The sequence below is a fragment of the Crassostrea angulata genome, chromosome 10 (assembly GCF_025612915.1).
Source record: "Crassostrea angulata isolate pt1a10 chromosome 10, ASM2561291v2, whole genome shotgun sequence".
NCBI classification, from domain to species: domain Eukaryota; kingdom Metazoa; phylum Mollusca; class Bivalvia; order Ostreida; family Ostreidae; genus Magallana; species Magallana angulata.
The window spans coordinates 34,603,921-34,630,546 of record NC_069120.1 but is presented as its reverse complement, the minus strand read 5'-3'; the positions used below and the strand labels follow the sequence as shown (position 1 = coordinate 34,630,546).

General features: G+C 32.7%; 1 protein-coding gene across 2 annotated transcripts; it reads right to left on the bottom strand.

The window, feature by feature from the left end:
• On the bottom strand, positions 1-26,563 carry LOC128164510 (uncharacterized). Of its 2 annotated transcripts, none has more exons than XM_052828399.1 (6): positions 26,472-26,563; positions 13,924-14,114; positions 13,509-13,681; positions 1,394-1,575; positions 1,179-1,214; positions 1-580 (listed from the first exon to the last, which is right to left on the bottom strand). In XM_052828399.1, the coding sequence occupies exons 1-6, from the start codon at positions 26,506-26,508 to the stop codon at positions 267-269; spliced, it is 933 nt and encodes a 310-aa protein (XP_052684359.1). In that variant the 5' UTR covers positions 26,509-26,563; the 3' UTR covers positions 1-266. The 2 variants fall into 2 exon arrangements, with proteins under 2 accessions (XP_052684359.1, XP_052684360.1); XM_052828400.1 differs by lacking the exon at positions 26,472-26,563 and adding an exon at positions 23,830-23,842.
• Positions 26,564-26,626: the final 63 nt, after the last annotated feature.

The following is a 26,626-nucleotide window of genomic DNA, read 5'->3' as shown; positions in this document are numbered from 1 at the left end:
TTCCGAACAACCCTCGTAATGTTATGAGACCTAAGCTATCTCCATGGACTAATGCCTACGAAAAAAAAGGTTAAGCTTTATCAAACTCGTTTTAAAGTAAAGCGAATCAATGTCTGGAAGGAAAGAAAAGAATCAGATCAGTTGAAACCGAAATAAGATTAATACCAAATGTGAATCCCCTGGCAATGAGAAGAACTTTTATTATTAAAGTATATGCCTCCAGCAATAATACAACAGCACAACTCTAACGGCAGCTAGATATTCACTTATTTAGTCAGCTTGTTTTGACCTGTTTTCTTACAAACTCGTTCCATAGCATGGCGAATCAATGTATGGATATCGGGAAATAGGATCAGAGCAGACAAGACCGAAATAAGACCAACTCCAAGTACAAATCCTATGGCACGTGATGTCATACGTTCATCTTCTGCGCATGTTTTACTGCGGTGATACTGTGACGTAGTGTTCACTGGTATTGTTAAGTTTGTCTTAATTGCGTTTATTTTCTGCTGAATCTCTTCTGTCTCGTTGATCAACAGATATTCTTTAGATGTACTGATCCCACTAGAAATACATGTACCTATAAGAATTTAAATTCAATATTAATTATTGTACCATCACTTATTGTAGTGTAACTAATTATCATTACGACGATGATCGTCTTAAAAGTCTTGCTTTTAGTAAATGTTTTAGGTAAAATCTCGACAGTCAAGAATTACGTTTCCATCCCTGATTCGACGAATTCTTACAAAAAACTTCTTATCCAAAAATTACAATTGCATTAGATATCACGGAGAACAGATTTATTCATCAACACGTTATGTAATTATCCGGAGAAATTAGAGGAACGAAAACAGTTATCTTGCGGAGATTCATAATAAAAAGTTAACATATATATTTTTCGTCGAAGAATGAACTAGAATAGAAAAAAAGAAAGATAAAATCTCCAAACAGCATTGGCTTTGATTTACGTTCACGTGTATTCTTTTGGCTAAAATTGGACCAAATGCTAAGGAAGCTTCAAGTGCAATGTCGATATTGTTTAAAAGGCATAAATGCTAGTGATTCTTAGGATGTTTTCTGGCAGTTGTTAATTATTAATATTAGATACTAATTATGACAAATCACATATAAACTGAAATACAAGTGAAGAACGTTTTATTTTTTGACAAACTTACCTTTTTCTACAAATACTGCCATAAAATCAGCCGTAGCTAAAAAAATTAATTTCATGAACGTCAGCAATATATTTATTCAAAAGGTACTTGTAATTAAGTTTATTATTAAGATATTTTTAAAATTGATTTTATCTATTAAAATGTGGTGTAGATTTGTAGGTGTGGTGTAGATATATATCTACATTTTTTGGGAGGAAATCCTATCGATAACTTACTTCCAGGCATCAACGAATATGATGGTGTATTAACGAAATAAACAGCGGTTGTAGGTAGTGATTCCATTGAACAAGGTCCAGGTCCATCGACGATGAGGGTCCAACCCAGATCTCCTGAGCACCCGTAATATCCCTCGTTAACGTAAAAATGTCGGTGAATTGATGAAGTGCTTACTGTATCACTGTAATAAAGCAAGAAGTTCAGGTATTAGTATAGTTATACAATATAGCGAATTTACACTTAGTGGTTTCAAAGTTTGAATATTTTTGGTTTAAAAAAGATATATGATAATTAAAAAAATTATATTCTTGAGGCCTTCCCCAAATAGTCAGTTCCTATGAAATATCCCTAGTAATTTGTCCCAAGATCCTATATTAAAGCTGCTCGTCAATGGTATTGTCCGCCATATTTGTCTTTGCTGCTATTCCTACAACCCCTATATATTATAAGCCGCACGCCTCTTAAAGGTTAAACGACACGATCCCCGATCATCTTTTTTTATCTCTTCCTCTTAAATAAAGAATTCAAATGAAAATTAGAGGTACTGTGAGCAAGCTCTTAAATAATACCCCCCCCCCCCCCCCCCCGCTAAAAAAAAGTAAGAACTCAAATATTTTTCTATAATAAAAATTGATGGATCCATCTATTTAACCGTCCATGTTCTATCAATAACAACTGCTTTTTTTAAATGTTAAATGATAATGTGAGTACTTAAACCAATTTATATTCTCAAAATTCCATTTTATTTCAACTTAACTGTTAATGCATGAAGGCATTTCCATCCCTACCATAACAGACATGACCGGAGTTAAACGTTTAAACTACATGTCAAGCAACCATTGAATGGTAAACCAAACCCCGATTTTTTTTTTTTCAAAAAAACAATTTCCACCCCTTACTTTCAAAAAAATACATCGAGGCGCACAATTTTCTGAGGGGCAGGCGGGGATGAGAATCTAACAATTAATTTTATGTGGCCTAAACACAAGCACGCGTTGTGTCAAATTTTACCTTCTAATCATTTCCATTAATACAAGACATGACAAGGACAGGAATTAAGCATTGTTTCTGCCAGTGACCTTAAATTTGCCCACATGACTTTGGGTCAAAGTCATGACACATCCTCATGTCATAAGCAATCTTTGTGTGAAGTACGAACTTCCAATGTTTCTCCATAAGTAAGATATGGAGTGACCTTAACCTTGCACAAATGACCTTGCGTCAAGATCATGACACACCCTCGAATTTTGCATTTTTCCTGCCACTGACCTTAACCTTGAACAAATGACCTTGTGTCAAGATCATGACACACCCTCGAATTTTGCACTTTTTCTACCAGTGACCTTGTCCAAATGACAAACCCTTAGGTCATTATCAAACTATGTGTGAAGTACGAGCTTCCAGTGTTTCCCCCATAAGAAAGATATGAACCGGACATGAATTTTGCACAGACAGACGGACGGACAAGGTAATTCCTATATACCCCCCAAACTTCGTTTGCAGAGGGGGTATAGTAACCCGGATTTCGACCAAATTATATTTGATTATGCCCCTTACCGTGTATTTCTACGATTGGAGATCAATATGTAATATGTTTATCATCGTCGGAAACCCACGGTCGGTTTCGCTTGTCTTACCTCCCGTTGGGTCACTAAGCCAAAAAAAAAAACGCTTGGAGGGGTGTCTGATATACGTTATTTGATTGGGCGCAATAACTCGAGTTATTGCAAAAGACAACCAATGAAAATCGCCGATACAATAAGCACTTCGGGCTAAAATTAAAATATGGCGGCCTTCGAGACAAAAGTGAAAAAAGTCTTTCATTTAAACGAACTAAAGAGCTTTCAAAAAGAATCCTTAGCAGCTCTTTTGAAAAAGAGGGACGTATTTTTATCTATTAAGACAGGGGGTGGGAAAAGTATTTGTTATCAGGCTTTTCACACGGCATTTAGTGCCAACCCTTACGACAGCATTCTACTCTCTGTTTTGGTCATCTCGCCACTTTTGTATATTATGCACGAACAGTGTCATTTTTTGAGTACATTAGGATTTCATTCAGCGTATATAGGTAAGTTGATTACTTTTCTATGATATTATCGATAAATTTATTAAAGTTAAAACTATATCAGTCTAATCAGATGGTATTCTCTTTTGAGAAGTGGACAGGCATAGCCTACATCCACTTCTCTTCGCAAGCCCTCATATTTTGATTTTGGAAAACGTGTAAATGTCGGAACGGAAGACGGTCTACGCTTCGACCCATGTCTCGCCTCCAGTTTCTCTGAATTTTCATAACAGACCTATTATTTCTACATTTAAAACATACATGTAATTGCACACATATATCACAAAAAAATCAGGATGTAGGCTATGCCTGTCCACTTCTCAAAAGAGAGTAATCAGATGGTGGTCAATCCTTGCCGTTACCGATCTCGATACACATTTTTGAAAGTTTTGTGTTAATGACAAGTATATACCACGTCCAATTGTGCATCAAACATTCAACAACACAGAAATTATATATCAATAATCATTGTTTATGGTTTTTATTTTAATATTCCTTAAACATGTTAAATAGGTGGAGATGATGACGACTCTATTTTAAGGAAGGGAATGCAGTTCGTATTCACATCACCTGAAAGTCTATTAAATGGAAAATGGAGGGAGTGGGTTACAAATAACACTTCCATCAAATTAATAGTTATAGATAAGCTCACACGCTGTTACATTGGTAGGTATAGTCTTACCCTGAATTAAACACATTTGCACAAAAATATCTTGAAATATTTGACCTTAAACATCATTTATACCCTGTTATTAGGGTCTTCCGTTTCCAACGGAAGACCCTATTGTTTTGTTAGGTTTCTTTTTCTCTATTTTTCACTATTATTAGGGCTTTTCGACTTTCGGTCGAAAAGACCTATTGTTTTTGTCTTTTTTAGGGCTTTTCGACTTTCGGTCGAAAAGACCTATTGTTTTTGTGTTTTTTTATTATTATTATTATTTTTCTCGACAGATTTCTGTCAGCGATTTTTTGAAAACTGGAAGATATATCGATACAATTTTTCAACGGTCTTATAGCAAATTTTCCACTCTATGAAATGTAAGATTTCAGATTTCCGGTTCCGGTACTTCCGGTTTTTACAAGGAAAATAGCAATAATTGATTGAAACTCAATATTTTGATTATTTTTCAATCCAGAACGTTCAAACTTTAGAATTACATTTATCATAACTAGTTGTACAAAATTGTAAGCGTAGGCAACTTTCTATATCTTACCGTTTTTGAGATATAAAGCCCTAAACTTCAAAAAAGGGGGGATGAAAAAACAAAAAAATCAAATGACATTTAAAAGGTTAAATGACGCCTGAATATTATTAAGATGGAAGTTATTAACATACATTCCGAGTTTTGTAAAAATATGTTGACTACTTCCGGTTTTATAGGTCGGTGAAATCGTCTATGGGAGTTTCAATGTTAAACAAAAATCACGCGTCATTCGTTTTCTCAAAAAGTTTCCATTTAAATATTACAATATTTTATCTGTATATTGAGACAAACACTCCGCAGACTGGAAAAAGTTTTGGGTACACAATTCTTAAAAATAAGGGGTCTACAGGGGCCATCGTGCAAAACAGCCTTTCAACTGTAACTTTTTTATTTTTCATCCGATTTTTAAAATCTTTTCGGCTTATAGTTGAGAGTAGAGAGTACAATTAAAAAAATATGGTCCGAGGGGCTACTTTTTGACTCCTTAAAGGGGTTCTGAAGGCCCAAAGATCACATCTTGTTTAAATTTCAAAATTATTTTTTGGAAGAGTTATCTCGCTTTGCTCCAAGAATGTAGAGCATAAATACTCTTGGCATACCAAGTTTTGCGTCCCAGGAATGAATACTTACTTTGGAATGATTTTTTTGAAAATATTCTTCTGAAAATTAGAAGTGTAGCTACTTTTTAAATTCTGGAGTTATCTTTCTTTTCACACTGCAGTACTCATAAACTCCTATCTAAGCAACTGGTTATACCGAGGCGGTTAGAAAATTTGGAAATAGATTTGAGATATTTTTTTTTCGACAATTTAAATTAAAAAGGGAAACTGGGGCTGTCGAAAAGCCCTTACTTTTTGTTGAAGACAAAAAAAGTTCTAGTTTATTATTATTATTTTTCTCGACAGTTTTTTGTCAACGATTTCTATAAAACTGTAAGGTATATAGATACACTTATGCAACGGTCTTACAGCAAATATATCAGTCTATGGAATGTAAGGTTTTGAACTTCCGGTTCTGGTACTTACGGTTTATATAAGGAAAATTGTAAAAATTGAACGAAACGCAATATTTTGTTTAGTTTTTGAATTAGAACGTTCAGCTTTTGGAATTAAGATACATCTTGTCTTGTTGTACAAAATTGTAAGCGTAGACAACTTTCTATGTCTTACCGTTTTTGAGATATTAAATCCTAAACTTTAGAAAAGGGGGGATGAAAAACAAAAAAATTCAAATGACCTTTAAAAATTTAAATTATACCTTACCATTGTTAAGATAGAAGTAATAAACGTACATTCCGAGTTTCATTGACATATATTGACTACTTCCGGTTTTATAGGTCGATGAAAATCACCTATGGGAGTTTCAATGTTAAACAAAAATCACGCGTCGTTCGTTTTCTCAAAAAGTTTTCAAGTTAACATTACAATACTTCAGATGTATAATGGTACACACAATGCACAGACCGGAAAAGGTTTTGGGTAGACAATTCGGAAAAATAAGGGGGCAGCAGGGGGCCAACGTTGAAAACAGCACTTTAGCTGTAACTTTTTTACCTTTCATTCGATATTAAAAATCTTTTAAGTTTATTGTTTAGAATAAAGAGTTCTATCTTAAAATTATGGTCCGAGGGGCCACTTTTTGACTCCTTATAGGGGTTTTGAAGGCCCAAAGATCGTCACTTGTTTAAATATCAAATTTTTTTACAGCAAAAGTTATCTCGCTTTACTGTAAGAATGTATAGCATAAATACTATAGGCATACAAAGTTTTGTGTCCGATGAAGGAATACTTATTTCAATATGATTTTTTGAAAATATTCCTCTGGAAATTAAAAGTGTAGCTACCTGTAAAGTTCTGCAGTTATCTTTCTTTTCACATTGCACTACTCATAAGTTCTATCTAAGGTGGCAGGGGATAGTTTTTCTGGTCGAGGAAATGTGAGGCAGATAGTGCTCATATATGAGATTTAATTTTTCAGTGGATTTTTAAATTTGCTAAAATTGGTTTGCATGCAGGGGACACATGGTCCCAACTCTTGAGAATTTTTAAACATTTCAGAATAATACAAGTACAACTTACATATAGCACTATAAAGAACAGCCAGGGACGGTCTCAACATTTTCTGAAAAATTGCCCTTTTTTCACATTTTCACGGGTCCAGAACCACGCTCCAGTCCCGAGCAACTGCCATAAACTACCATAGGATTTGTAGCTTAATGTATACCCATGCAAATAATCACCAATTGATGGGGGGTCAATCACCTTCTTTTCGAGTGACATTTCGTGTTCTGAACCCACCCTACTTTTCAAGCACAAAACCGAAAGTGAAAATTTTGGCCTCAGTTTCGCATTTTTATTCCATATCTGATGGAAAGTGCTACCAGTATTAAAGTGTCATATATCAATGAAATTGACATGAGCTCCTCTAGCCACTAAATGATGGCAATAAATATTCTACCAATTTATACCCCTCAAATAACCAGCCAAACCCCAGGTTCTCCCTTTATTTCAAAATTTTGACCGGGTCTTTCCTGCGAAACTATCCCCTGCCACCTTTAACTTTAAGAGTTTGTTTCTCTCTAACCAAAACACTTTAAATTCAGAAAGTTCATGCAATTCTGAGTAAAACTCTCCAAATTTGGTCTGATTTCATTGAAAAATAAAAAAGTTATGGCTGTTTAAGTATTACCCCCTTTCCCGGCTGAATCACCTTAACCTGTTTCTGTAAGGTTTTCAAGATGTATCATGACTTCTTTCAATCCAAAAGACATTTTTTCTTTAAAAATCAGTTATAACAAGAAACCTTTATCCAAATCTGATGTAAAAACATTGAAATATTCACATTTAGTAACAACATATAGGAGAATTCAACTCATATGTATCACCTATCCCCCTGCAAATGGGAATAAGAAAAAACACACTATTACTCCTTGCAATCAACCTTTTTGTTTCTAAATAGTATTAACAGGTTTAAAAACTCTATTGGAACATAAAAGCAACTTATTTGGAACACAAAACTTCACTTTCATCTCTTCATAAGGGACAGGTACCTAGAAAATGGCAATCAGGCATCTTACCCGAGGAGTCATTTCCCAAATATGCTGAACGGATGATGATGAAACCTAATTTCTCTGTTTATTCTTTAACCAATAGTAAAAGATCTAGATTTATTTGTTAAAAAGATTGAAATACATGTTTTACACATAAAGAAATACCAAATTTGAACATCATGACCACACCCCCATCATGAGGTCGGAATACATGCAAATGACAAATGGTTAAAAAATGCACACAAATTCAATTTTTCTTGATATATTTTCAATAAAGTAGAAACCAAACATATGTGTTTTGTTTTAAATGGGAGCGATTTTGTGTACCTATGAGATTTTATCAAGAGAAATGTGAAACAAAGGCTATTTTTGGGTTTTTGGTGAAGAAAATTGAAGGGTGGGGGTGCTTTTTTGACAATCAGACATTTTAAAATTGTTTATAATGACTTAAAATGCAAATATTAACTATTCAGAATTACATGTAATTACATATAATTTATATGTAGCACATGTAAAATATGTATTTAGCCATAAAAGCTACTTTTTTTCTGTTTTAGCTTGAGAAAGAACAATATTTAGCAATTTCTTATCAAAACTATGGGTTTAAAACTTCTTAAAACTGCATGGCTATCAATTAATTTCAAGAAAATTTAAAGAAAATGGTATAATAATATTCAGTTAATTCAAATTCAACCCTGCATCTAATATCAATAAGAATAAAATGCCTATAAAGGGTTTTAAAATAAGGACAAACCCAAAACGCTAAAAAGTTGCACTTTTTCTATGGACCACCCCCTGTTACATTTTGGCCCCTAAATCTCATCACAGGGTTGAGCAATCATAAAAATTCAGCCAGTTTCCCATTTTACACACATTGAACATCTTTTCTGTTCCCATATTGTTCAATTTCAAGCCTAGTAAAAATTTGACATTTTCTTGAAGGTGGCAGGGGATAGTTTTTCTGGTCGAGGAAATGTGAGGCAGATAGTGCTCATATATGAGATTTAATTTTTCAGTGGATTTTTAAATTTGCTAAAATTGGTTTGCATGCAGGGGACACATGGTCCCAACTCTTGAGAATTTTTAAACATTTCAGAATAATACAAGTACAACTTACATATAGCACTATAAAGAACAGCCAGGGACGGTCTCAAAATTTTCTGAAAAATTGCCCTTTTTTCACATTTTCACGGGTCCAGAACCACGCTCCAGTCCCGAGCAACTGCCATAAACTACCATAGGATTTGTAGCTTAATGTATACCCATGCAAATAATCACCAATTGATGGGGGGTCAATCACCTTCTTTTCGAGTGACATTTCGTGTTCTGAACCCACCCTACTTTTCAAGCACAAAACCGAAAGTGAAAATTTTGGCCTCAGTTTCGCATTTTTATTCCATATCTGATGGAAAGTGCTACCAGTATTAAAGTGTCATATATCAATGAAATTGACATGAGCTCCTCTATCCACAAAATGATGGCAATAAATATTCTACCAATTTATACCCCTCAAATAACCAGCCAAACCCCAGGTTCTCCCTTTATTTCAAAATTTTGACCGGGTCTTTCCTGCGAAACTATCCCCTGCCACCTAAGCAACTGGTTATACCAAGGTGTTCAGAAAATTTGGAAATAGATTAGAGATAATTTTTTTGACATTTTAAATAAAAAGGGGAATCTAGGGCTGTCGAAAAGCCCTTACTTTTTGTTGAAGACAAAAAAAAAGTTCTAGTTATTCTTTTTTTTCTTAACATTTTTCTTAAAACTCAAATATCTCAAATATGCTTCAATGGATTTTTATGAAAATTTCACGAATAATACAATATATCAAGGTCTTTTATCATGTACATTTTTGTTGATGACATCACTTCCGGTCGGCTGTTATATTGGTTTTTCTTTTTGTAAAAAGTGATCTTGTCCTCCCTTTTTCGCAAAAACGATTAAAGATAGAAAATTGAAAGTTTCAGGAATGATAGATTTTTGAATTTCTAGGGCCGATCAGGTAAAACTACGATCGTCCGTCACTTCCGGTCCGCTCAAACAGCATTTTTGGAAAATTGTGTTTTAAATTTTTTTTAAATCAAATAATCTACAATTTTATTTCCATCAGAATATGTTTTAAACTTATCAAATTTTAATATGAGCAGGTCGTCCGTCACTTCCGGTCGTCAACGGAAGTGATACTAATATTTCCATTTTTGGAATTTAAAAGCATATGCGTTTTGTTGAAATTTTTGTACTGAATACAAAACTGAAAACCGTTTTAAAATCGGACGACGCATTGCAGAGATATTGAAGTTTAAAATGACGTTTTCCGGAAATCTGCATTTCGCAGTGTAGGTTGAAAAATTAGTTTAAAAGAAAGTTAATATGATAGTAAATCGTACCAAATGTCAACAGTTTAATTGAACCCTATCAATTCAAAATCAAACGAAAGACCCACTTGTTGCTCGCAACAAGGTGCTTTCAGGTAATTCAGGTATTCTCGACAAATTAAGCGTCAAAGTTTTGAGGCGAGAGTCTGAGTAGCTCAGTCGATAGAGTCATGGATATGGCCCAGGTGACCCGGGTTCAAGCCCCGATTGCCGCAAATTTTTTTTTACTACTTTTCGCTTAGATCTACGATTTTATCTTTGAAGTGATAAGTTTAATCTAATCTATTCACAAATCGGACGGAAGACCCACTCGTTGCTTGCAACGAGATCGTGTCTAGTTTTTTTTATAATTCTGTAGTTTATGCTTAAATTGGTAGTAAAGTAACAGTATGCATATCCGATATACTGTATGAAAGTTATACAATGGCCTTATACAATGAAAAAATAAACATTCGTCATTTTAACAAAATACTGTTCATATTGTTTTTTCATAAATCATAAAGTTACAACTGATAAAAAGCTTCATCCACTTATATTTACATTTGCAAATATGTTTCCGTACACGAACCTTATACGAAGCTATAGAATAGCGAAAACAATTCAGTGTGAACTTTTTCATGATCAAAGCAATACCCGGTTCGACAGCAGGTCGACTCTTTATGCCCCTTTCACAATTGGCGCACGAGCACTTTACAACACTTTGCGACCGGATTTTTTTAGATTCGCATGAGCTCTCTCATACGTTGCACGAGCTTTCGCATATGTTGCACGAGCTCTCGCATTCGTTGCATGCGTTTAGTGCTCGCATCAAGTCTCCTCAAAATAGTGGACATGCACATTATTCAGACGCGACCGAATGCGATCCAAATCATCGCAGTGCAACGCACGAACATTAGTACGAACGTTTTACAACGTTTGTGTACTCGCAAGAGTGATGCACGATTTTTAAAGGTCGTAAGATGAAACGCAGTTGTTAATACGCGTATTATGCGACCATGAGACTATTGCTCAACATGTCTTGTGTTATCTTGCAACGTGTTACAATCATTGCACGACTTATCAGTAATATACCATGCTTTGCCACTAGTATATATACCCTGTAAAACATCTCTGTTTCAGACCAGAATTCAACAATATACATTTTTTGCATGATGGTGAGGGAAAATTGAAGATTTATTTCTCCAAGGAAATCATATTTCTACTGGGCATCCCCCGCGGGAAATTTGTTTTTCTGGGGGAATAAACCTTCATATTCCCTGAACATTGATGCAATAAACGAACAACATATGATTATACAAAATACGTTGATTTCTTACATTTGTTTGATTGTTTAATTTCCTATATTACTCTCTCTCTTTTCTTTCATAATTTCGATTTAGAGATAGTTAAGTTGGTTTTGTGAAAAATAGAGAATCATAATAATTAAATGTTTTTGATTTAATCATACTTGTCTACATCATATGCTCATATCGGCTTTTTCATTTCTATGAAATCGCCCCGTCACGTGACTTTCTAGACCAGTCAAATATAATAGAATAATCATATTGAGGTATAATAATAAATGCTGCTCCATCTCTGTTTCTTCTTGGGCGTCATGTTCTCTTGCTTTCAACTATGTCTACTGAAAAGCGTCAGAAATGGGCGGTATTATTACCCTCTCTGACTCGCACGAGCATTCGTACCATGGAACGCATGGTTGCACGTTCAATCGTCCGATCACCTAATCTCTCGCGCGATCATATCGCATTATTTTTCAACAGTCGCTTTCATTGTACAACAGTCGCATATAGACGCAAGATATATCGCAAGATTTAATGCGTGTACATCGCACAACGCTCGCTTAGATCGTGCGAATTTCGTACAAATACTTTTTTTCAAATGCGATTATTAAGGAAACAGTTTACGATTCATATCTAATATAATTTAATCGGTCGCACGAATATTCAGTCGCTTCTGCTCGTGCGCCTATTGTGAAAGGGGCTTTAAAGTGCCAAATCACGCGTTACTTTGATATGTATTGTTTAACTTTAAAGGGGCATGGTCACAATTTTGATCAAATTTTATTTTTCTGTTTTTATTATTTGCAATGCTTTAGGAATGCGTTTCTAATGATCAAATGAAATGAAATTTAGGTGCCATTCGTTGAGTTTTAAGCAAGATACAGGGCTTGCAATTTTTCGTCATGTAAACAAGGCTCGTGCCGTTTTTGTTTACATAGGTTCAGTATACCAGTAAAAATCTTTTTAAAACTGGTTTGTCTAGCTTATTATTCATTTTAAGCATAAATATACAGTTCCTAACGATTAACACATTCATTTTAGGTCTAAAACTGGAGTTTGCATTTCAACATTCAAAAGTAAACAATCGCTTTGTATACATAGCGAAGAATTGTAAGCTCTGTAACTCGCTTGTGACTCATCAAATGACACTGAAATTTTGGTTGCCTATTGAAAATGCCTTACTGAAGCATTGTAAACATTAAAATCGAAAAAATAATTTTTGGCCCCTTTAAAAAAAGACTTTGTACCTCGATTTTCCATAAAAACCGCTTATTTATAAATGGTTGGGGAAACTAATAATTGCATTGCCTATTATTATCACACTGTACATATTCTCTACAAAATCACATTTTTACAACGTTCATTAATTCTGATTTTAAAAAATTGGACCAAGTAGCTTTACTTTTAATTATCCAGGATTTCTTTTTATTTAAACTACAAACATTTACTCAAATGAAAAAAAAATCCAAAACTATATTTTGAAACGCCAGATCTTTTGTATATGGTTAAAAAATGCAAATTAAACATATAAAAAACCTTGATGAATAATTTGAAAATTGTGCGAGGAGTAACGAAAACTTCAACCGCAACTTCTCGAACCTTTCTGACAGAGCTTGGAAAACAATGTTAAGCCGGATGTTAAGACTTTTATACATAATAGAGTCGCTTCCTATCAATAAAAGTATTGACTAGACTGCTATTTCCATGTATGTTTCTTCTGTGGTATACTGAGGATATATTATTGAATTTAATAAACTCCATCTCACATCTCAACCGATAATAAATGTTCTGTATTTAAATCAAGTTAAAAACCGTTCATAAAAGGTGTTTACAAATTTCGTAATTCATTAGAGGATGCCTTCTGCTTTTCGGAAATGCAAATTACAAAAACTTTGGAATGAATGAAAAATTTACCTCTTATCAATGTTTCCAGTTTTCTATATAAAAGAGAGACACGTTAAAGGGATCCAAAACCACTTTCTTTTCCCCATATCGATTTTTTATTTTATTTTCTGATTGAAAAAAAAGACAAAAATTAACGGAAAGTTTACTTGGATCAAATTAAAGTAGACACACATAAAGTGCATGTACATTTACTTCAAAAATATTCTTTTCTGGATCATTCCTAAAGGAATATTACCCCTCGATGTTGAAATATTCCCCCCATTTTCCTACTGCTGTAGCAAGTGCCGCGATGTCATAACTTGTCTCCAACAAGCGATTTCGACTGAACCATCCAGTTTTGGTGGCTCCTACGGCGTCAAAAACAAAGTATTGAGCTTCAACGCCCCCAAAGTAGTAGGATACTCTTATCTGAAATCCAGAATCAAATATAAGTAATGATGATATTACAAACACCGTCTACATTTACCTTGTAATACGTGATTTTTCTGAAGATTTACAATTTGTATGTGGAATGTAAATTTGATATAAAAAATATCATATATTTTAAGAACTTGAATTAAGAAAGAACAAAAAAATAATATAAATTTCGTGTAATTGAAATTTTTCCGACTTTTACATTCAAGCCTCAGAGATTTAACTTAAGAAATTACCTTAGTTACGCCGTTGGAATGCATATCGTCCATGACATCAGATTTGTAATGATCCAAAACCTGGTTTGTCAGTTGCTGGGCTGCCAAGTTGTTAATATTGCGAGTGCCATTATTTACGAATAAATCATAAGCTCCAAATGGTCCACCGGTCACAACTTTGAAAACTAACTCCCACCATGCATGAACGTTCCCTAGAAATGAAAACGTTAACAGAGCTATAGATTTTGAAATTATATGATTTTTAAAAGTTTGTGAAGATTCATGCGAGAAAGCTGGGAAGGAATACTTGTTGAAGTAGGTACATCGTAAAAAGGGGAATGGAAAGACAAAGGCGTATCGTACCTCACACGGTGCCTACCTCTTGCAATTGAGTTCCTATTGCGATACTCGTAATTGGCTTATTTTATCGACCAAACACTGAATTTTCAGTTTTCGTGCAATACATGTATTTGAAAAGTACGAAAGAGGCCTTTAATGCGTCCTTGAACATTAAATGAGCAACTATAAATAGAAAGTGAGTGTAATTTCACCGAGAGCATCTAATACGACACAAAAAGTTTCTTTTAGCATATTGCAGTTTGACTGTTTCATGTAATGAGTTTATTTGGTTATTGTCGTCGAAAACGATGAAATAAGAATTTCTTTCATTCATTGATTTTCAAAGTAAAGTATTACTAAACAACTGAAACCATTTTTATACAAGACAACCATTAAATACTACATATAACCCCATAAATTAACGTAACAGGTCATGATTCCTACGAGGCAGATTTCTGTAAACATGTATTGGGAAATAAATACTTCATTCCATCGTTTCAAACCACGTCTTATATAAAAGATCTTCTTCCATCTGGAAGAGAGCTGTATTCGGGCCCAGTGCCGTACCTTGAGACGTTTACTTCGTTTAAGCATTTTAATGCACATGTATAGACATTGTCCTTTGAGGTGGTATTGGACACTTGTCGATAATTATGAAGATTTGTAAAAGATTATTATATCAAGACTTTCACTGGCTTGAATTTTTCAAAAATTCTAATATTTGACACCCCCTTCCCCAATACCCCACCCCTATGATTTTTTTAAAATGGTTGCCAATTGCGTTTCACTGTTCGGTAACGATTTTCAGAAGAAAAAAAAAATCAATAACACGTGATTTTATTGTTTATTTCGATAGGAGTGCTTTACAATATGGAGGCGCCCCATGTGTAACTGGCATAACAGATTCTACAAAAACGAATCGCAGACATAGTTTGTTTCGAGTACTATTAGAAGTATATCTGATAAAGTCACCTCTTCTCAAAAAGACTATCAATAAATTAATTTTTATTGAGATATAAAAACATGAATTATTAGTTATAGTCATATCATATTAAGTATAAATGTTTAGCGATTGAGAAGCGACCAAGACCCTTCTTAATCGCTAAACGTTTACTAAAAATAATACATGTAACCCACTCTTATACTGACTGATCAAAAGTTCTGCGCTAATCAAACGCACTCCTAACTGTCGATCGAACTTAATACTATATTTAGTTACTGGTGGTTGGATGAAATATTGGGTTATTTTCCAAACGCAGTAACCTCAATTGTATAGTTTGTGTAGAGGAATACACAAAATATGAATTTCATTATCTTTAATATATATGTATATATTTTAAAAAATATAAGGTAGGTCTATAATCATATTATTTTTTTGAAAGTCATCGATAAGAAAAACAAAGAATTTAAAGACATTGGTTTTGAGATTTTGATTAATATGAGACATAAAAAGCGACATCCCCTAAAAAAATTCCAAAGGTTAACTGTAAAATGCGTATAAATTATTTTTCAAAATGTTTCATTTTGCATTGTTGGCATAACAGGGAAAAAAGCATATCATGCAGGTGAAAATTGTCATTTTTTAAAATTTCAAGCAATTATTACGGGAAATGAGCACGGCGACCTGAATGTCGGTTCAACTGATACACTCACTTAAGCTTTGTGAAATTGGTTGATAAAAATTTCCGGAGAGCTATTATAATACAGCTTTACAGCACTTGTGAAAATGTACTGTTTGCCATAAAGCAACTACTTAATTTTGTAAAAATTATCGTCAATACAGTATATACGTGTATTTTAAAATATTTTATGATTTAAACTCTACCAGTTCATATACGATCAAATTCATCTTACCCACTACGTTCCTTACTGTCAGAAATCCAATTTCCGAAGAAAAAATACATCCATTTGATGAAACTGTATTTTTGTTACCCCCTTTAAAAACATGTTTTGTCACCACGCGCACGGTAACATTCAAAACATGACGTAAAGGTTAAACACGCACAGTTTATAGATATTTCCCATCTTTATATCACGCTTAGTCTCTTGTGCATTTCTCATTACAATTTAAAATTGCACAGAACCACTTAACATCTAATTTGCACACATTTGTTCGATAATCATAAGCTAGTTCTTCAAAGTTTTCATTTTCTAACCGTGTTTGTCTTAGTTTACAGTTATGATAACCCTGAACGTCGGTTGACGTTACTTATTTTTTTACTAAATATTTACAGATATTCTACTCTCTTCCGGACTGTTTCAAATTCTAAATACAATAACCACCACCCCCACAAAAATTATTACAGTTAAGGATGTTGTTTACTCAGGGTTTGAGTTCTCAAATCCGGATTGTTAAAAAGTTCAATTTCATGAGTAAAATTTGTTTTAAATACAAAAAGTATTTATGAAATGAATTATTACTGACATAACAATTGATATGTTTACTAAATTATGGAATTAGGCTATGACAAAGTTTGACTTTTAGCAAAACAGAGGAAATTCGGACTAAATTTTTCAGATTTTGTTTTCCACTGAAATATTTTTGGTAGTACTATAATATTTAAAGTTATGATTTTATTTGTTAGTCAACATAATTTTGCATATTTTCTGTTGGTTTTATCTTGCTTTTTCGGTTAGATAATCGTATGGCACACACTACAAAAATAAAGAAAAATGCTTTAAAATGATAAAAGACACCATATCTCAAAATTTTGATCATTGACCTCATATAAATTTTATGCCAGCAGAGAAAGGTCAATATACTTAGTTTAATATTGTAAATGTTTTAGCATTATCATCATTCAGTTTTTTTAAATATTGAATTAAAAATGGTTAGTAAGTTGAAAACTGATAGAGGAAATTCGGACTAGAATATCTATAAAAATTGTGAATGAAAACTTAATGCTTTGTATCCATTTAATGTCACTACCATTCATAAACTGTTTTTCATTTGTTAAAAAGTTCAGCAATTTGTATTATTTTCACAATTAAGAAAATCTCAATCGTAGTGTAAAATTTTCATTGATTTGTCTTAAATTTTCAAAAGATATTCAATGGCCTTTAACTCAAAAAGTAGGTCATTGACCTACTTTTTTGAAAGTGAAGAATAACACTACCATGTAAGGTCTATAACACACAATAGTTGGTTTTTCATTATCATCAGTGGAATTTTTTTTCATTCTGAGTAAACGTCATCCTTAAACACAAACTTGCAAATAATTGTTGACTTATTTGTTGCACCGTTGAGCATTTTCACAGCTTGTGTCGGCTTTTTCCTGGGTTAAATCCATTTTGTTTGTACTTCTCGTTGCGCCGTGACGTCCGGCGACGTCGATGTTTTTAGGCAATTCTAAAGAGGTCTATCTGTCTTTAGTTACTAATATCTGTTCGACAAAACAATATATAACGTCATTATTTAGAACATAGAATACCAAGACAAAACTTAATTTGAGGTTTCAATATTATTTTGTTTTAAGCCCAATTTTTTTAATAGAGATATTACTTTAAACATGATATGGTTTATTGTTGACATAACACAAATTTTGACCGTGCGCCGTGATCTCATTCTTGCAGGATTAGATTCTAAATAATTCTTAGAAATAAAGAAATTTATTAACTTTGTTTTGCAAATTGTTTGAAACTATTGCTAAAGTATGTCTACCAAATTTAGTAATGAACTGACGTTAAGTAACATAGCTATGACAAAAGTCTTCGTATTTTTTGATTGACCCTCGTACATGTATAGCTACATACATTTTTCCGCAAAAAATTACCAAATCTTTGCAGGTCGTTCACTCTAACTAATTCAGAAAAATAACAAGAGAAAAGCTGTCAATGTGACAGCAAACCGGGTTTTCTTTTGTGTTAAAAGTATCCATAATCCATTTGTCAATCCTGAATTGATAAATAATACCTATCCAAAGAAATTGGGTACTCTATATGCAATGTTTTTGCCAAAAATGACTTAGTTCCAGAGCTGATATTTTTTTAAATAAATTATCAGAAATCAAAATCCTAGAAATTTGCATACCTCTGATATATGTATAATTAAAGGGGAGACATATTGTTTTTGTCGACTTTCTTATTCTTCTTCGTCTTCATCCAAATTTGTCTGGGTCATAACTTTGCTATTAAAACTTCAGACTTGGAACATAGGTAGATGGTATTGAGAAGGAGTGCACGTATTCAAAAGTTTTGATCTTGACCTATTTTGCTCTTAAAGGTCAAGCTTTTCATAAAAAATATTGTTCGGACCATAATACAAGACTCCTTTAACATACAGACTTTTAACTTGTATCATAGATAGATGGTATATAACCTAGTTGAACCTTACCAAAATGTTTGACCTTGACCAAGAATTTGTATTTCAAGGTCATATTAGAAAAATCTTCATTGTTCAACTTCTGAATATACTTTGACAGAAGGACTTCAAACTTTAAACAACGAACAATAATAATACACTAAGGTGTACAATTGAATAATATTGGACCTTAACCTTGTTTTACTCAAGGTCAAATTAAGAAAAAAATAATAAAATTTTGTCTGGGTCATAACTTTAATACCCTTTGACATTAAAACTTCAAACTTAGAACATGGGTAGATGGTATTGAGAAAAAGTGCACGTCACCAAAACTTTTGACCTTGACCTATTTTGCTCTTCAAAGTCAAGCTTTTCATTGAAAATATTGTCCGGACCATAACACAAGACTCCTTCAACATACAGACTTTTAACTTGTATCATAGATAGATGGTATATAACCTAGTTGAACCTTACCAAAATGTTTGACCTTGACCAAGAATTTGTATTACAAGGTCATATTAGAAAAAACTTCATTGTTCAACTTCTGAATATACTTTGACAGAAGGACTTCAAACTTTAAACAACGAACAATAATAATACACTTAGGTGTACTATTGAATAATATTTGACCTTAACCTTGTTTTACTCAAGGTCAAATTAAGAAAAAAATAATAAAATTTTGTCTGGGTCATAACTTTAATACCCTTTGACATTAAAACTTCAAACTTAGAACATGGGTAGATGGTATTGAGAAAAAGTGCACGTCACCAAAAGTTTTGACCTTGACCTATTTTGCTCTTCAAGGTCAAGCTTTTCATTAAAAATATTGTCCGGACCATAACACAAGACTCCTTCAACATACAGACTTTTAACTTGTATCATAGATAGATGGTATATAACCTAGTTAAACCTTACAAAAATGTTTGACCTTGACCTAGAATTTTTATTTCAAGGTCATATTAGAAAATACTTCATTGTTCAACTTCTGAATATACTTTGACAGAAGGACTTCAAACTTTAAACAAAGAACAATAATAATACACTTAGGTGTACTATTGAATAATATTTGACCTTGACCTTGTTTTACTCAAGGTCAAATTAAGAAAAAAAATAATAAAATTTTGTCTGGGTCTGGGTATAGCTAACATTCTTTTTCAATTGTTAAATTTGCCCCATATTACAATCCTTGGGGAGAAGGGGAGACATGTGGGGTTTTTTTGTAAAAAAAACAATACCCACTAGTTGATATGCAAAAGAACAATTTCCTATCTCGAAAACTGTACGAGGAGTTATCGGTACAATAAGGGTACCTTTTAGACAGCCACTCGCCCGCCCGCCATTTTCACTATTTCAAAAATCGATAAACCCTGTTAAAAATTCTCTCTAAAAATTCTTAAAACTCAGAAGCAATGGAGCTACATGGGACCTCACAACGGTCTGCGAACCTCATGCCGCTCAAAATATATTTACCCCCTTAGGAAATTTCTTGATCCGTCTCATTTCTAGAAAAGAGTACGCGTTAACTTATATTCTAGTTTTGATATTACATGTCAAATTATTTTAGAGAAATAAGATATTAGGCATTTCTTTTTAACCCTTATCGTATAATACCATAAGAATTATATTACAGAAATTAGCGCATTCGTCACATCGGCGACGATTTTTATATGCATGACCCTTTTCCTGTTTGGTCCAGTTTCAATCACACCTCAAAAATTTTCTGAAAATAATACTGGTATTTTCGATTGAAAAAGTGTCGTTCATCAAAAGCTTATTGCAACAGTTAAGCTGAATATTATGTTTATTTTTCATCCATTCCGGCGATTACGGCAGTTGCCATATAAGGTCATGTCAAAATTCGACAAACTTGAAGATTACATTTGTCAATTTGTAATGTGTCAGATGTGCTATCGCCGAGCCTGAAGATACAAATGCAGAAACTACGGATTTAAAGTTTGCAAAGTTGAATGTTTAATTAACTGATGAAACCAATAAAGCTGTAAATTGTGCATCATGCGAAGGAATTGAGTCAAATCTTAATACACGTGTTTATGCCCGAGTTTTATAGGTTACACGATCAGAATTACACAGACTCACACACTAATACGATTACATATTTGGATGTCTGGATTTTTGAACATGATTACCCTCCATACTTCTTCAAAAGCACAAAAATAGAGTTATGAGTAGATAATGGGATAGGGCTTGGGGTTTCAGACAAGACGAATTTACATTTAATAACATGTATATGGTTTTTTATCAAGATAAATTGTTCGATTTGAAAATCTTCTAGTTTTTAAAAATGATTCAGTGTGGTGGCATCTACATGGGTAAAAACTCAACAGCTTTTGAAAAGAAAACTTTAAGCACGATAGATGTACAATTAATATTATTTAGTTTTATTCAAACATTGCAAAAGGATCTGCATGCCTTTTCTCCTCCCTAAAGCTTTGCGTTTCTCAAAGGAAAAGACTAGAAACAATAAAGGACAACAGCCTACAAATAACACAGGAAAAGTTTGAAAAATCCATATTCATCTGAAAAACGAAACCGTTGAATATTTTGTCAAAAACAAGGTGGCATAGATTTTGCAGTAGATTTTTATTGCATTATAAACTTTGTGCTATGAGATACATAAAGCTCATGTATGAAATGTAAACTCATCCTTGAATTAGATAATTAATCAATTAATTTGTTTAACTTCGGGCATGATATTTTAATTACAGTACAGATATCGGCGAATATTGTATATATTTAAACAGTTAAATAATCTTAGTTTTTAAACACACGATAACAGTACACATTTACTTAAGTGCCACACTGAATTATTTAATTAAGATATTGGCAAAAATGTTAATCAATATGAACAGTCGTGGTCTCGATCAAAAAGACAAACATTGCTGATATAGTTCAAATTCTTGAACACTGTAATATACGCGTATTAAGGTAGTCCTATACTCGGCACTAAATGGGCTCAATCATTAAAAGCTTAGCTTTAAATGATAAATATACATTCTAGCAATACATATACAAAAGAAAATATGTATGTTTACATGCTAGTTTGTTTGTTATCACCTCTCAGACGGGTGTACCCCTTTGCGAAAATTATTGACAATTATGAAATTTGCCAGACGTCCGTTTTTCCTAAAAATAATTACCAATTTTAGGAAAATTAGAACTGAACATACAAAATAGAGTATATATATTTATTTAAGCCATATCTCATCAATAATTTTGCACAATTTTTTGTAAGTAAGTACGCTTTATGGACCTAATGTATCAAAATAGAATACAAAAAAATGCAATGCTAGTATCGCGTTTGGTAAATTTTTTACTATTTTATGGACTCAAACTTAAATTCATGGTGTTTACTCTATAGATTGACAACTTAGAAAACAGATTTGGTAAAATAAATTATATGTTGACGGATTACTTTTCACGCTATTAGCTCTAAACCAAGTAGACCCTGGCGAAAAATTCTGTAAAAATCACATTTTGCAACAGTTTTCTGCCTGGATCTGTCTGCAGTGTTAGATATCATTTAAACATTAATTAAATGACGATTGATTAAACTCGAAATAGCTTCTGTCTAAATTTAAACCGGTTTTAGTAAAAGAAAAATTCGGGGGGGGGGGGGGGTGAAAACATAGACTGAAGATATAAGCATACCTGAGATCCTGGTTAATCAGAAACTTCGTTTTTCATTTTACTTAAACAGAATCGAGTTTCTCAACATTAATCATTTCTATCTCTCATAGAATACATATATTACCGTTCTAATTGCTTATTATTGCCATTGTTTACAACAGCGATGTAGAGCAAAATCAATACCGGGTATCAAAAACGCTTTGTAAAAGTCGAACCAATATTGTAAAATCCGTATTATGACGTAGTACGATACTCGGACTACTTTAACACAACTACCAATTATTGATTCAGTTTTGTACAGTTGAATAAAATATATACATTCTTAATTTTATAAAAAATCAAATAAAATGTTAGAATTTGTATAGATGATATCAAACGGGGCAGAGTAGCACAGTAGTTAAACTACATATGGTAGTCGATTTAGATACTATCAATATGTTTTAGATGTGGAGTGATTTTTTCTTGTCCCCAGTGGGGAAAGTTTGACTATTTGCAGGTACACGCTTGGGTTTGGTTTTTTTTTTCAAATGAAATTTAAGCGATTGTAATTTGTAGAACATTTAAAGTAGATCCAGTGTTCTGTGACGTCACACTTTTTTGTCAAACTTTGAATTCTTTAAAAATTGTGCAAGATAGTTTTATTTAGTTTATGTGAATATAATCACATGGATGTAATTAGAATTATTTGTAGGTTAAAGATATTTTCGCACTTAATTTTATACGAAATTTCCAAATTTTTATATATTTTATCTATGCAAAGGGGAAATAACTCTTTTTCTGACCTTTCTCTCAGTTGTATGTCTAAATGCCATAGTTTTTCTTATTCCAACGATTAATTTTAAAATATTTTTGTAATTTTAGTTTTCTGATAAAGTTGACTTTAAAATTAAACAAGAAAAACAAATTTCTGCCTACAAGATTTTACTTTTAACAGAAAAAAAAATACATTTTCTAATGCTAAAATATGCTTTAGTTTATGTTTATCTGGCATCTCAAAAAGTGTGACGACATGTATATTTTTTCTAACAATTGATGACATTTAAGTCTATTAAGTCGAAATCAGTTCGGTTTTTCAACTTTCCTCAGAGAATTTTACGAGTATGGAGCTACCTTAAGCTGAATAAAACAAGCATTCTGAGAGTATTGCATAAGCAATACACGTCCCCTACCGGTTTGTATTATTCTATGAAAGCTTCCAAGCACACAACTATTTCAGAGCTATTGTAAACGAGATGTCATGCTTTAATCAGAGAAAAAAGAACAGGGGAAATTAAAACTATATAGTTGATATAGAAATTAAATAGGAAATAGGTAAAATAATACTCTTTATTTCATCTCCTGTAATTTCGCCAAGTCTATTCTGTATTCGCTGGTAAAAATTTGTGAAAACAATGCACTGTTATGCACAATATCATTTCTTACCGTCTTCTGTACCCCGAATCAAACCAAACAGTTAAACAGCCCAACCCGACAACGAACCCGATTGTAATAATAATACAAAAAAACCATGCCGATTAAATTTACAACACAATGCTTGACACTATTTTATAGAATTCATTTGTTTGTTAAAAATGATAAAAGGAATGGTACAGGAAAAGGAATGCTACAAGTAACGCACAGTATACTGACTACATACTGACCTTGTTTATTCAGTTACACACCGAACCCGATAACGAACCCGAACATTAAAAAATTGGAATATAAAAAATTAATTTTCTCGAAAATATGTCAATCAGACGCTACAAAAGTGTAAACTTGATCTGAAGTTTGACATTTTGAAGCTGTTCAGCAAGTTTCATATTATTCCTCAAATGCATAAAGAAAAAAAGTGTGGAAAACTGAAGTGGGACGGACAGACGGACGCAGAGGAAAGCTATAGTCCCCTCCGGTGAAACCGGTAGGGGACTAATAAATTATCAAAGTACTAGCGGGAGTTGATTTTAGTGATTTCTGTTTATTTCAAAATCAACGATATGTTATTTTTCATGGCAAGTAGTTTCTTAGCTGTATTTGAATTACGCACATTTTTAACCGGGTTTTTCAACGGAAAAATGGTTAAAATGGCGGGCGGGTGGCTGCCAAATGGTACCCTAATTGTACGGATAACTCCTCCTACAGTTTTCAAGATAGGAAATTGTTCTTATGCAGATCAATTGTACATATATCAGAGGTGTGCATATTTCTAGGATTTTGATTTCTGGTAATTTATGAAAAAAATCCAGCTTTTGAACTTAGTCCTTTTTTGGCAAAATATCATATAGGGTACCCTTATTGTACGGATAAATCCTCCTACAGTTTTCAAGACAGGAAGTTGTTCTTTTGCAGATTAATTGTACATATATCAGAGATGTGCATATTGCTAGGATATTGTTTTCTGATAATTTATGGAAAAAAATACCAGCTTTTTAACTTAGTCCTTTTTTGGCAAAATATCATATAGGGTACCCTTATTGTACGGATAAATCCTCCTACAGTTTTCAAGATAGGAAGTTGTTCTTTTGCAGATTAATTGTACCTATATCAGAGATGTGCATATTGCTAGGATATTGTTTTCTGATAATTTATGAAAAAAATACCAGCTTTTGAAATTGGTCATTTTTGGCAAAATATTGAATAAGGGTACCCTCATTGTACGGATAACTCCTACAGTTTTCAAGATAAGAGTTGTTCTTTTGCAGATCAATTGTACATATATCAGAGATGTGCATATTGCTAGGATTTTTTTGACTTCTGGGAATTTATGAAAAGAATATCAACTTTTGAACTCAAGTCATTTCCTCTGCGTCCGTCCGTCCGTTCGTCTGTCTGTCCCACTTCAGTTTTACACACTTTTTTTCTTTATGCGTTTGAGGAATATTGTGAAATTTGCTGAACAGCTTCAAAATATCAAACTACAGATCAAGTTTACACTTTTGTAGCGCCTGGTTGACATATTTTTGAGAAAATTAATTTTTTATATTCCAATTTTTTAATTTTCAGGTTCGATATTCTGCATAACAGTGCATTGTTTTCACAATTTCCACAAACGGGTAGGGGACGTGTATTGCTTATGCAATACTCTCAGAATGCTTGTTCATTCAGGGTTGACATGGATTATGGATACAGTTCGCATTAAAGAAAACACGGTTTGCTGTCACATTGACAGCTTTGCACTTTTCTAAATAAATGAAATAATTTTTACCTACTGAAAGATAAAAAAGACAAAAACGTGTGCATACCGTAAATTCCTAATTAAACGTGAGGAATTAATATTCGCGTAAAATCGCAAAAAAGTACATCTTTCAGTTTTAAAATTTTAAAAATCGGTGTTCGCAATTTAATCTTCTCGAGATTTGATGGAAAACCGTTGAATCGTAGAAAAAAGTACTCGCGTAAAATTAAGTAATCTACGGTACACAGCCATTAATAAATATAAATTATTTATTTGTTTCTGGAAACAATCAAAACCACATTTTACTTTTCACAACTTAAGATGTTTTCAGGGAAAATAGAAGTAGATTTCTCAATAATAAATTGAAAAGTAATTTGTATTTTTAAAACTTTATTTTTGCTTGAAATCAGAAAATTAAAAACAAGCTTATGGTTTCCAACGGAAGACCTTATTCGTACGTACTGTACTGATTAAACTTTTCTATTGCATCAGAGAATCAAACTTAAAAGTTTAAAATTTAAAGAAAAATATTGCCACATCTTTTTATTACGAAAGTTAGGATTTTTAGGATCCAAAGGTTAAAATTTTTACACAATATATCTAGAGAAAAAGAGAAAAAAAATTAAGTTTGTTAAGCGTTGTAGAAGAGAAAATGTTTGTATTGTTAATTCTAATCGATTCACTTTATGAAAACATCAATTTATTTCCCGATTTAAAAACACAGGTCTGCCCCTGAAATATTTAGTCACCTCGACCTAAAATATGAACAACGATATTAGATAGGTGTAAAAACAAAAAAATACTAGTTAATCATTAGGGAATTTTAGGGAACTTAAGCTTTACGTTTTAATGTGCCGTATATTAATAGAAAAGACTTTGCTCAGAATTGTGAAAGATATTGGCAATCCTATATATTAACTCGAAGTGGATAGGGAATTATGAAATTTTAGCGTATCGTTTCAAAATATCAGACAGAAGACCAACTCGTAACGAGATCGTATCTAATTTATATGATTTCTTTTATTTATGAATAACTAATGAAGGTATCCTGTTCAAAGTTTCCTATGATAATAAATTGGTTTTAAAATCCCAACTATGTGTTAAATTAATCTAATGTTAAATTAATCTTACCGATAATGCACAGAAATAAAACAACTTTGAGCAGCATGTTTCTTGCTTCAGACGTATGGTTTAGAATTGGTCCGGTAGAGCATAAGATTAAATATTTAAATTAAAGACATTAACAAAGGTACAGTAGTTAGAAAGCAACCAATCAATCGTTGATA

Coding starts and splice junctions, on each gene's coding strand:
- LOC128164510 (XM_052828399.1), bottom strand. CDS start 26,508: ATGCTGCTCAAAGTTGTTTTATTTCTGTGCATTATCG. Junction 14,115..26,471: donor TTTATTTCTGTGCATTATCG/GTAAGATTAATT, acceptor TTTCATTTCTAG/GGAACGTTCATGCATGGTGG. Junction 581..1,178: donor GGCAGTATTTGTAGAAAAAG/GTAAGTTTGTCA, acceptor AAATTCTTATAG/GTACATGTATTTCTAGTGGG.